The 13,237-nt window shown below is 38.9% G+C and overlaps 1 protein-coding gene across 1 annotated transcript in view; it reads right to left on the reverse strand.

Annotated features, from left to right (window-relative positions):
* The window catches only part of KIF25 (kinesin family member 25), a 45,744-nt gene extending 32,507 nt beyond the window's left edge, over positions 1 to 13,237 (reverse strand). The window contains exons 1-5 of the mRNA XM_068939136.1: positions 13,081 to 13,237; positions 12,286 to 12,351; positions 6,617 to 6,733; positions 4,829 to 4,967; positions 294 to 397 (exon numbers count right to left, since the gene is read on the reverse strand). Of these exons, the coding sequence (XP_068795237.1) occupies positions 294 to 397; positions 4,829 to 4,967; positions 6,617 to 6,733; positions 12,286 to 12,351; positions 13,081 to 13,155 (501 nt within the window). The 5' untranslated portion in view covers positions 13,156 to 13,237. The remainder of the gene's footprint in view (positions 1 to 293; positions 398 to 4,828; positions 4,968 to 6,616; positions 6,734 to 12,285; positions 12,352 to 13,080) is intronic.

Raw genomic sequence — 13,237 nt, forward strand, 5'->3', positions numbered from 1 at the left:
GGAGTTGCAAATTTAGAAAAAGGGATTAGGAAATTCAGTTTTGCTCACTTTTCAAAATGAATCGTACTCTTTAGGGCCACATGCCCCAGGAGAGCGTTTGGAAGATGTTTATGTAAAAAGAATGGGCTAGGGTTTATTGTAAGACAGAAGTGCCTCAGCAAAGAAGTGCATTGCATAAAAATAGCTGGGCAGGTGATATATCTATGGAAAGCATATTCATTACTTTTACTGGTGAGGAAATTACAGGCACGATTATAAGAAAATAGAAGATTTCTGTCATTAAAGATACTTACAACTAAACTGTTATGTAGAGCTCTTCTCTTTTGCTTTTCTTTCTCATATCTCTCTGTAACTTCTTGTAGTGATTGCTCAAGATCAAAAGCTTTTATCTGGAACACTAGAAGAAGAAAGTTATTTCAAATAACTCAATTCCATGACTTTACAGAATGGATTTAGCAATAGCACCTCCCGAAATATAAGCATAAACTTATTTAACGTCTACCACACCTAAGTTAAGATGGTCAGTCTATGATTTACTAGTCACTTCTGAAAAATCCCATCTTACTTCTTGTTATGAAACGGCTATGCAAAGTTGCAGATAATTACCACAGGTATACATGTGCCATCTTGAAAAATGATTAAAAAGCCAAGATATTCAAAGGTAGGTCTAATGTGTCAGCTTAAGTTAGACTATCGTTACCTGACAGTAAAGCCTAAAACCAAAACCTGAAGGAAACTACTTCTGGATGAGGCTAAGTCATGCCATGTTGGCACGGATTATTAGATTCATGCCAGCTTAAGTTACAAGATGTTAACCTACTATTTATCCTCAGCCTCACTTACAGCACTACTAATCCTGTAAACAGCTATAAGACTGCCCTTTACAACAGGTGCATTCACTTCATGGCTAAAATTTCATAACAAGAAAGACTGATCATTTGAACCTTACAGAGTCTCCACGCGAATCGAGGAGAACAATATGGGACATTATAAAAGCTTTCCAACCTCACAAACGATTTTATTTCAGCTCAACTACATTAACACTGAGCAGGCCTAAAACAAAAACATAGTCCAGAAGGCTCATGAAGTAACTGTAAACCTGTGTAAAAAACAAGCTTTTAGGAAACCCAGTGGGAAATCAATCTCCCCAGCAATTAGTGAACTGTTTGAAAATGTAGAGTAGCAAGCAGCCAGAATCATGGTTTGAGAGCTGAGTTAGCAAGCTGGTCACCGGGCTGAATATGTGCTATCTTACAAAGAAAGGAATGGACTTTTAGGGTTTCAGCATGTCACATAAATGATTTATGATCTCTAACACAGACTAAAAACTAGAGACTTCAAAGGACCTTTTTCTGCACTGGAGATTTCTAAGATCTTATTTTTGCAATACCCAAGCTGTTCACCTCCAGCCCATATTATTCCTCCACAGTAAATGCATCCAGGGACACATGATGCCAATAGCTGAAGAGTACAAAGTCTAAGAGCTCCACCAAGAAAAATCTGTTTCTTGCGTTCAGTATGTGGAGTAACACTAGTTTGTCTTGGACTGGAGAATCACATGCAAGTACATATCACAACAAATTGTCAAAAGTGACTTTGACATTCACCATACTAATCATACAGTACTTTTCAAAAAATGAGATTTTAATCCATTGATGAGTTAAGTAACCTTCATAAAAAAATACGTCAACAATTTATAAACTTAGGTACACACAAACTTCCAATTCTTCCTGTCTCATCTAATTACATAGAAACTTTCTGGGACCCGAGAATGTTGGTTTTTTCTGTTTTTCTGTTTAAACAGCACTGAGCACTGCTGAGATCTCAGTTAATAAATAGGCCCATATTTGTGGAAGAGTGAAAAGAGTGATAGCTTGCAAACATGTTCAGGCTTGTAACATTTCTTTAGTTGACAGTTCTGGTCAAAGAGATTTTCATTCCCTCCTTTCAATGGGACACTAGCCCTTCAGCTGTGCTGGCACAAGTGCTTGTGGGGTCACACTGCAAATGAATCTCAAACTGATCTGGGCTAGAAGCAACCCTTCCTGCTGAGTAATTTTTGTCCTGGATCAGCTCCCTGATCTGTTTTGTGTATGGTCACACAATTGTACCAGTGTAACTGAAAGGCCAATGCCAGGGACATGAACAAGAGAAGCAGCATAACCTAGCACAGCCACCAAAAGATATAGATGTGTAGCTGTCCCCATAGGTCCCTTGGGTTTTTAGTGCTTCTTTCCAGACTAGATTCCAGTTTAAAAAGGAAGTCACTCCAACCTTGCCTCCTAGGATAAGCAGCCATGATGCAATAGACTTAATTCCAAAATCCTTTTGAATTCTTCTGAAGTTGTGTTTTATATCCTGTGACATCTGTAGAATTGTTTTTCGGGCTGTTGCAATATTTCTGTTACACGTACAGATTCACTGGGCATTTAGCTTCCTAAATATCTGACTTCCGTTTTTATAGGTCTTCCTATTTTGTTTTTCATTGTAGGAGGAACATTTTCAAGATATAAAAAATCTGGATCCAAGGTCCCTCCCCCTCCTCCCCCACTCAGTTCTAAGGAGAGGCTTTCCAAAGGCAGCTGGGCTGGTGAGACTCCACTGTCCAGTCATGGGGGAAAAAGTGGTAGTTCACATTCCACAAATACAAGTTATTAGCACAGTGCAGAGCTCAGTTTTTTTGCAGGAGGAAGGATTTTGAGGCCAGCATATGGGCAAAGTGGGAGATAAGCTCCTTACCCATTTTTCCTTCTTCATCACCCCAGAGAGAAAATGTCCTTGAACCACAAAGGATGCACAAGCCACTGAGCTCCAGCAGCTTTCACAAAATATGTCAGTAACCTGCCGCAATGCCTTTGTCACATAGTCACATGGACACATTTTGCTTGTTAGTACCTGCCACCTTGCCAAGCAGTAAGAACAGTGGTTTTCCCTCTTTGAATCTATTCTGCATGCACAGATGCTGTTATTTCCTCTTTCTGATAATACTTGCATGGTGAAGCAAGTCATCTTAAGTTTTCAGAGCCTTCCTACCCTTCCAAAAATCTGCTTAATTATTGCACCTGCCTCAGTAGTGTCATTTGCAATCAAGTGGCCAGTATTTTTTGCTGAATTTATAGTAGCTTTGTTTGTGAGGGAAACAGGCCTATAACAACAGAATGCTTGGCGCTTTTCTCATACGTGAATTACTCATGTCTGTTACCAGTTCACTAGGAAAGATGGCAATTGCCTGATTTGCAGACTATGATTAATTATTTTTAAGCAAGGGAGTACTCAGCTATTACACAAAAGTTCTAGAGCTTGCTGCATGACCACTAGAGCTTTGGGATTCACCTTCTTGAATGTTTCTTCTATAATTCTCTTGTTCATCCTCAGTCTCTATTTTAGGATTAAACCAGTAACATATGTTGTCTCCAGAATACATAGTTTGGGCTTTCTGCTTAGCAAAAAATTGTGTAATTTCAGGATGGCAATTCTGAATATAATATTTAATCTTAAAACACAAACTCCATGTGAAGTGTTTGGGAGAGGATGGAAAAATGTCCCGCTCAGAAAATAAGACATTCACCTAAGCACCAATATACTATTTTCATATAGGTGAAGAAGCTCCTCCCGGTTATGATTTCATAAAACAATGTACCATGAAGTGCAAGGCCAGAACAGACAAGAGACATCTACAAGGTCCTATAAGGAGTAATTATTATTTATTTACCCCACATCTGCTCATGTGCCAAATTCAACATCCTATCTGTCCTTTCAGCCCCATTTCAATAAGGGGAACTTCACCTCTACCTAGGTTTACTCTTCTACTTTGTTTTTTTCCAGACTCAAAGATAACTTGTTTAAGTGTTTTCCTCACATGGATAGCAGTGACCTAATCCACTACAAGTAACTGTTTTAACAATGACTTAAAACATAACGTACAAGGAAAAGTTCTGCAAACACCCATCACTGAGCAAGCTGCTTGTCAGTCCTGACATGAGTAGTCCCATTGAAATCAAATCAGTCCAAGCATAAATTCCTGAATTTATGGTTAGTTTATCAGGCTGCTACAATTCAAACAATGTAAGCCCCCATTTCACAATCAGATAGGCGGCATCTTCTTCTCAGGCCTCGTAGGAGCTCCAACAGAATCAAGGACACTGGGATGATTGCAAAGATCCATACCAACAGGTCCAGATGTAGGACCAAGGCACCTTGGCCTCAGTTACAGGGGCAGAAAGCACCAGTGCACTGCAGGGTGTGCTTTATATGTACACATGAACAAGGACCTGAACTTTGAAACTGCAGTCCCCGTGGTGTTATTATCTACGGTCTAGCATCTACGTCGATTTTTGATTTAGAAGTAAAATTTTCTCCTTAAATAAACAGAAAAAAAATGTAGCCTGTCCTAATTTTAAGACATTATTTTGAGAAGTCTCTGAAATCTCAAGTCCTTTTCTGGTACAATCGAAAGTAAAAAAATTTCAGCTAAAGAAACAGTTTCCTTATTCAGCTATTCTAAAACCATCATGACAAGAAGGCTGAGAATTTCAGATTTAAAATATTACAGCTGAGCCAACCCAGCAGCCTAGTAGCAGCTGCTATCAGCACAAAAACTAAATATGAACAATTTATCAGCCTCTCAGCCCTGTGAAAATGAAGGGTTGTTTGCATTCTTTGTAACATTTCTTGAGGACTCTATGATGATCGAAGGTCAAACAAAGAAAAGCGCCACCATTTCAGTGACTTGTGTCTCAGAACCAAACCCTACCTTTCAACATTACTAACTTTTAACAGTGACATTGTTGATGTTACATGTTTGAAATGTAAGTGCAATGAGCCTTACTTTGCATTGCTTCATTTTGTAGCTGTATCCTTTGGACCACTGTCAAAACTTGGTAAAGATAAGTCTTGCATTGATGCTGAAAGTCTTTTGAAAGCTCAAGAGCAAATGAGTGGAGGCTCTTCAGGTCTTGCTTAAGCCTCTTATCAGCAAGAAAAAAAAAAACAATCGTTATAAAGACATAAAAACAGTAGTTGAGGAAGAATCAAAATAACTGCAGTGCAAATAATTATGGTGAGATGTCACAGTGAAGAAGAACACTCTACTTCATGAAAGGAAGTCATCAGGAGTGCATCTTACGGTATATTTTGAGAAGGATCCTGCAAGAGAGTCAGCAATTTCATTTCCTAAAGACTTCAGCAAGACTTAAGGATCCTTACCATCTTACTGCACATTCTTGGACTACCATAGTCTCAGGTGTAACGATGTGTCTTTCTTATTTCATCAAACAAAAGTGTGAACGTTCTTTCCACTTATTAAACAAATACAGAATTAGCAATGAATAAATAGTGATCCATATATCCCTTACTGCACTTATTACCCACACTGTGTTCAGTAGGTGTTTGCTAAGGTTCACCATAAGTCGTTTCTTAAATAAGCCAGCTCTGTGCATTCCTATGAAAACAAACGTATTTTGAGAAATACGTTCAGAAACCTTTATTGTTCAGAAAAGTGTTTATATAATTACTGTAACTCAGTACAACATACATTGTGTGACTTTTAAATATATATATCCAGGGCATCTTATATTCACTTAAAAGTTCCAATGAAATAAATGCAAATTGCCCTAATTTTAGGATCAGTAGGCTTTCTGACTTCAAGGTCTTGGAACAGGCACTTAAAGCCATCTTTAAAAGGAGCTTAACAGCATCTTATCTCACAGCACACTGTGATGATTCATTAGTCAGCTTGGTGCAAAGTATCACAACGAGTCTGTGAGACTTAAATTGTTCCAATTGTGTTAGTGACCTTGAATTAATCGACAAGTTTTAATGATAAAACCATAAATCAAACTAAAGGGAGGTAATCGCTATAGCTGTCAGTCTCAAAAACCACAGAACATATAACTGGGCAGAAATCAATTTTTTTTTTTTTCAATTACAGGTATAGGATTCCATTAATTTAGACTTATCTAGAGAGCTTTCAACTCTTCTACCATACATTTATCTCTACTAGTAAGCCATCTCAATCCACTGATACTGCATCACAAGCAGGTCTGCCATTTTAAGCAACCTAAAATGTAAAACATTACTGCAAGATCTACTGAGAACTGCTGTAATTACGCTAAATCCTTGTGTCTATTTAGAATTAGGTTCCTTTCCTAACTTATTTTTTGGTTATTCTATGGAGGCTTTCGAAACTGCCCTGAGAAAAAAATGACATTTTTAAGTGTCCTTGAAAGGAACTCACCATTCTATGGAGTAACTTAAGGAGCAAGTACTTCAACAAAGGAAAATATTATTTTCATACTATAGGGAAAATTTTCCAATATCTTGAATGCAAAATTAAGACTGTCTGACTGAGCATACAGCAAAATACTCCTGCTTCGGAGTGCCTCCAACATGGATGAACTCCCAGTGCAGTCAACACTTTGCTGCCTAATGCTGCAAAACTACTACAGGTTTTAAGCTAACTGAGGCATTGCTACACTTCACTGCAGGTAATGCCATGCATGCAGTAAGCCATAGATCAGGTTCAGATCTGATTGTTTTCCTGTTTTTTACGACATTTGATAAAAACATATATGTTTAGAGCATAGACTATGGCTAAGTTATTACTAAATGTTTTTACCTGTAATGCTCTGTGAAGCTGGGTTACAACACAGCTTGTCTGCAATGCCTGCTGCTGTCCATGAGCAGAGTAGAGCTGCAAAACTTCGTTAGTGCTTCTTCCAACCAACCCTTGATACTGTTAAAAAAGGAACACCTAAAAACATCACACTGAAGACTCAAAACTCATTTTGTTCTAATATTAAGGATTCCTAGTAGCCATTGTTAGAAAATGGACATCTAAAAACTGAATGTTATCTCCTACCACACGAAATGCCATAAATGGAACAGACCAGTTGAAGATATCGTCTTTATGAGTTGCACTTTAGAAATACCTGCCTCTCATTAACCTAGAGTGACTAGATCAGATGCTTATATATGGACTGTAGACTTTGCATTCACTGCAGGCCAAGTGTCACGGTGTCACTCTAAGATGGGATAGAGTGGGTCAAATAATTCAGAAACTCGGAACAAAAACTGCCTTTTGGATCAGTTAAGGATGCAAAAAATGCAGGGGATGAGAGAGGACCTTCCAGATGGAGTGAAGTCCTAAGCATATCCCCAACAAGGAGTGATTATAGAAGCTAGCATTCTTCCTGGGTCCAGCACCTAAGGGCGCGGATTAGGCAACACAGCAGGTAATCGTTTATGGCACGTTAGCCAAATACAAATCTAAGAAGTTTCCTTCTATAAATCCAGAATAAGTAGATTAATTTTTTTTTCTTTTTCTGTTCTGTCACCTTTGTCTCTGTAAATATTTGTAATTGAATCACCTGATAACATACGATTTTATAAATACATAATTTCTTTGCTTTTACATTTTTATGATTCATGTGAAGGATCATCTCCAAGTAACTGGCTAACATCACAATATTCTACTTCTGTAGGGTGGTAAACCTCAGCAACAGTATACTGAAATGCTTTTGCAGTACCTAAAACCCCATACTTATTCTTGGGGATCTAAACGGTTACAACTGTGCCTTCTCTTCGTGTAAAGGGCTGGTTTAATGGTCAGTTTGGAGTATCTACATTTAGTCCAGAAGGGTCTCTGATATGCCGCATGGTTTTGGCAGAGAGGAAGTACACGTTAATTGCTAGAATCCTGCAGGAGCTGGTAATACACAGCCCCCGAACTGCTGTTTCATCTCTCAGTTCCTGCCAACACTGACTCCACTGCATTCAGCAGAGTTGCAATGGTGCAAAACTGAAGTAATGAAACTGTAAATTGGGCCTTCGGGGAACAAAGCAACCAAAGCAACTTTTAAAGGAGGTGGAGAATAATCCTTTCTAATAATATACAACAACCTATTATTCAAAAGCAATTTTTATGGCCAAATTTTTGAGATGTTGAAATCAAATGGAAAATAGAAATAGTACAACTTTGAATACTTACAAGGAAGAACACAAAAGTGAAATCTCTATAGAGAAGTCATGAAATTCTGCACTGTACTGTATTTAAAAATGTATTTTGATGATTTATAGACAATCTTGGCACTTAAAAATCACCTGCAACTTCTTCACCACTTCTTTCCTGCAATCTATTGACATCTATCATTGCTTAACCAGTACTGACAGCCTCCCTCCTTATTTCTGGAATGCGTTTGTCTCTAGCACAGGCTTATTTCCCAGTTTATTCAGTCCATAAACTCTGTGACTGCAGCTCCCAGTTGTTTAATTTAACAGAGCAATACAAGAGTACAATGATGTAAAAGAGCTAACTCTACCTACATAATGGAGTTTGATTTAATTACAAACATCTGATAGTGCTAGATAAAAAGTAAAGAAAGAATTAATTGCAGTTTAACTACTAAGCTAAACTACTAACAGGTGACATCTGCAAGAACAGCAATACAATGTTCTGGAGCTGTTAGAATTTTTAAGATGTGTTTCACGTATCTAAACTAACTTTTTCATGCAGCTTTTTCATCTTCACAAAGCATGCTTCCTCTATTCACAACTGCAACAGAAGTCCTGCAGAACTATAGAACAGCTTAGCAACTAATATAAAAAGTACTTACATGGCAAAGAATAGCAGAAAAAGATTATTTTAAAAGAACTCTTGTTTTAAGGCACTGTAATAGTTGCCATCAAGGAAAGGGAAAAGCATTATGTCTCCAACCAGTTTTCACTTTTTAGTATGCTACAGAATTACCCTGCAACTTTGCTGCAAGATACATCTATCTCATTTTAATTTTCACTTTCTGCTGAAGTAGTATATGTGTACCGTACTCTCAGAATCACTATAAGCAAACTACCATACAGTTCAGAAGGCTAAATAACATGGAAAGCAGAGAGATGGATTCTTCTCTTTAGGAGGCTTAGCCTGTGCCTTGAGAAGTACTAAAAAAATGCAGCTGAGATGTAAGTGGAGTACACTTCTAACCAGAACCATTTTTTCATTCCTCCATACCTTATAATAATTTTGTTAACAATTTTGGCTTGAGAGACACACCGTAAAGCTCATGTAAGGCACTGCAAGATGCAAGAAATATATGAGATGAAAGCTGCACAACGCAAGAAATATATCAGATGAAAGCTGCACAAAAAAGTTTGCATGTAATATCATATGTTTTACAGGGGCTAAAAATTGGGACAGCTTCTATATCGTGTTCATGTACTCTTTTACTCTGGGGATTTTCAAGACTCAAGTTACTCACATGCAATATTTACAAACATGCTTGACAAGATGCATAGAAATACTGCACCAAAATTAATGGCTCTAGCCACAGGTGAAAAGTTAAGCATATATACAAGCAATTGCAGTACTCAAGCCCGTAAGTTTAAGCTAGTTAAAATTGAATGTACTTTTAACATCTAATGTATTTTTAACAATCTGCATTGGTTCCCCTACCACCATTTTTCTCAAAATGGACAATAAGAAAAGATGCTACTCAATTCTACTTTTTCTTTGTAGTCAACTCCTCATCAATTTCACTATCAAATTTATCTTTATTGGAAATGCTCCCTTGGATTTTACGGTTTATCCGTTAAAATAATTGTAGATTTAGCATTCATCAGAATTGCTTGCAGCTCAGAATTTATAAAGTTTTGCTCATGCATGAGAAGCAGCAAACTGACTATAAAACTCTTTATAGTCAGCTTTATTATAAACAGAAGTGAAACTGAACCACTTAAATGGCATTCTCCAAACTGAAATCTCAGTTCTGCAGTCAGATCCATCCTGCCGAACTTGGCTGTATGAATGGAAGACTGCAGGATCAGGACTTGAAGAGCCACAGACAAAAGCAAGAGGCATGAAGGTAGACAAACACTTTAATTAAAAGAAAGGAGTTTGAATAACATGAGATACCAAAGATGATTCAGGAAAAGAACTAACATCTTTTAATACCTGTCTGCTTCAAGCATGTTTCCAAATGGGCAAAGGCAAGTTTGCAGTCTACAGAGAAAGAATTTGATTTTTTATGTTCAGTTACAACCCTTACAATACACTACCAGGATAATAACGTACCAGTTGAGGAAAACAGTGGCAGTGCTGTTTATTCATGATTGTCCTTAGGCTATAACGCAAGGGAAGGTCTATGGCATGGGATAACGTTTTTATTAGACTGATACAAGCTATAGAAAAACATTTACATTGCAAAACCTTATTAGTGGCTATTCTCATAAGTCTCTCTTCAAAGCTCCCTGACTCACTTCAGCCAAAATGAATCCAATTAGCTTTTACAAGTTAAGTATGAGACCTCTGTTCACCCAGCTCACTTTCATTGAACTTGTTGCAACTCAATCATTCAGGCAGTTACACCAGCAGATCTGAAGCGTCCATAAATACTAAACCGCAGACAGCGATGGATAGCTGATGGCAGTAATGTTTTTCACTAGCACAACTGGTAAAAAAGTGAGAGATATGGTGCAACATTGCACAACCTTAAACTCATCTAATTAAAATCAGTATCCTTTTAAACGGGGTCTCTTAAATTAAGTTAAAACTCTTTCATGTCAGTTTAGTTCATATTTTCAGATTGCTAGGGCAAATCAACCCAGTAGAAACTAAAGCCTTTTAAGTATATTTAAATAACTGTTGGAGTAGAAAGATCAGTTCGTGCTTGATTACAAAGTATTTCTATTAACCGTTTGCCATTGTTTCTGACTGATGGTGGAAACACCGGCACGCTGCTCATACTTCTGTAGGTGCTCAGCCTGCCAGCACATTTCCCAATAAACTGAAACAATGCCATTTCTTTTTCAGCAGCTATACATCTCTTCTATGACTGCAGTGCGGGGCTATATGAACAAAGATTCAAATTGTCTGGCTTTGAAGTGCATCTTCTCTATTAGGCACTGTAGATAGATACACCGAGTTCTTGAACTCTCCTCACACAAGCATGAACTATAGACTTCCAAGTTCTACAAATGCTGTGGAAGTAGGCAGGTGAGTAGTAGAAATGCATCCAAAATACAGTGGGTTTAATGTTTTTCAAAGCTGCATTGCAGGCTAGATGGTACTTCTGAACCGAGTTTTGCTAGGTACGCAAAAGAATACTGCATTTATGCCTTCGTATCTAGAGAGCAGGTACTTTGTGCAGATTCTATGGTGCATGGTATACATATGTTATGCTTATTGAAGCACCGACTTACACTACAGACTCCTGACAACGCAGATAAAAACTCAATTAACCATAAAACACAAATCCATAGAATACAGGGCTTTATCAGTTCTAATGGTAAGATAACTACTTCCTATATCTGATGAACCTAACTGACTAGAATAATTTATTTCTTGTTTTTGTGAAAGTAAAAAGTCTGCTTAGACACTTAAGGTTCTTAGTAAATATGATAAAGCAGTACAGAAATAACAGAAGCATTTTCTCAAAATAAATTACAGTATTCTTTTGTATACCTAGCAAAGCCCATTTCAGATGTACCATCTGGCTTCCAATCAGGCTTTGAAAAATGTTAAACCGACTTTTATCTGCAAGTGTTAACGGAGCCACAGGGAGGGTAAGTGGCTTTCCAGAGGTCACCCAACCGTTTAATGAGTCAGCCTGGATTAGAATCTCTTGGCCGACAGTCTCTCTTACAACCAGTACTCACAACCAGCTCTGTTCTAGCTTTGTAGATAAATATTCAAAATTCTCTAAATCTCTGAAGTCCTGCCTTTGAAGACCCAAAATATTTTCAGGGGCTGCTCCCTGTTTCAATAATGGTCAAGAAACAACATGTACTTCTGTAAAAGGATATATGGAAATGAGGGCACCTAGTTGTTGCTGTGTGCTCTATAACTGACTTCTACAATATACAGCTTTTTCTAGACAAACGTAACACAAGTGCTAATGAGATATACACCGGGACATCTTTAGTAACCCTACTCATAATAAAATGTGGTTCCAGCACTCTATGAACAGTCCTTTTTAAAGCATGATTCCATCTATGTCTACCAGGTATTTCTTCAAAATCTGCCCTTTGCATTTTTCCTGCAAGTCGAAATCAGGTAACTCCATATGCAATCACTTTCATAAATTGACAATACTGATATGCTATCTGTTGTTACGAGTGCCATTTAGGAATAAAAAAAAAAAAAAGGAAAAATAAAAAAAGGATCGAGCCTTAATCCTTTCATAGATTTCCCCAACAGGAAAACAGCACAGAATCTGAAAATAGGAACGCAGATTTCAGTGTCTTTTTTCTGTATCTTCATATGAATTATTTTTGAAATGAACAAATGATAGCTACCTCTGCAAGTTTTAAATGAAGAAGGGCATTTTCAGTTTCCAGTACGACTATTCTTTCTTCTTTGGCCTAAAGAAAAAATAAAATGAAATAAATATAATTCTAGCTAAACTACCAGTGTTACTTCATTACAATAGTTTTTGTTATTATATACCAGCGTTTCTCAGCCTTCCTAAATCAAACAACCACACACTCCCGACCTTCACAGCACAATCCTATTTAGCTACAACTACTTAAGAATTAGGATAGATTTTGAATACTCCTTTATTATTTATAGTTTCTCTCATTTTATCTGCTTACGTGGAAATACACGTGTACAAGTTTCTTGAATTCCTTTCTTTTTATCGGTTGGGTGTTTACTGTAAGTACTCAATTCCTTGATAATCCATGTATCATTCAGGCTTGAAAGCCTGCAGTTACTTTAAAAAAAAAAATCCAAGTTTTGGAACAAGACGGGATTTGTACGAGCAGCCAAGACGGGTGTGGACAGCTGGGCTGCCTGCGCTCCCCCCGCTTGCGAGCAGAAGCTGGAACGGCCCCTCCACGGGGGAGCCGCGAGTGCCCGAGCGGCGCCAGCGGCTCCTACCTCCCGCCGCCGCGCTTGGCCGGCGCCTCCGCAGCGCCCGACCCGGCCCGGCCCGGCCCTCGGGCCTGGCCCTGCCCCTCGGGGCCGGCCGTCGCCACCTCCCTTCCTGCTACCGTCGCCATGGAAGCGGGCCGGGCCGGGCCGGGCCTCTCCGCACAGCCACAGCCAGGCGCTCGCCGCCCCTCCCGCCGCCGCCCCGGCGCGGAGCTCACCCGCAGTCTCTGCTCCAGCTGCCGGGCGCGCTGCGCCCACACGGATCCCAGGTCGAGCCCGCTCCGCGGCCGCATCCTGCTGCCGCACCGAGCGAGACCCCCGGCCGCGCATCACATTCCCCCCCGCCCCGCAAGGGATTTAAATTGACCAATGACC

Source organism: Struthio camelus, chromosome 3, assembly GCF_040807025.1.
Source record: "Struthio camelus isolate bStrCam1 chromosome 3, bStrCam1.hap1, whole genome shotgun sequence".
Taxonomy (NCBI): Eukaryota; Metazoa; Chordata; class Aves; order Struthioniformes; family Struthionidae; genus Struthio; species Struthio camelus.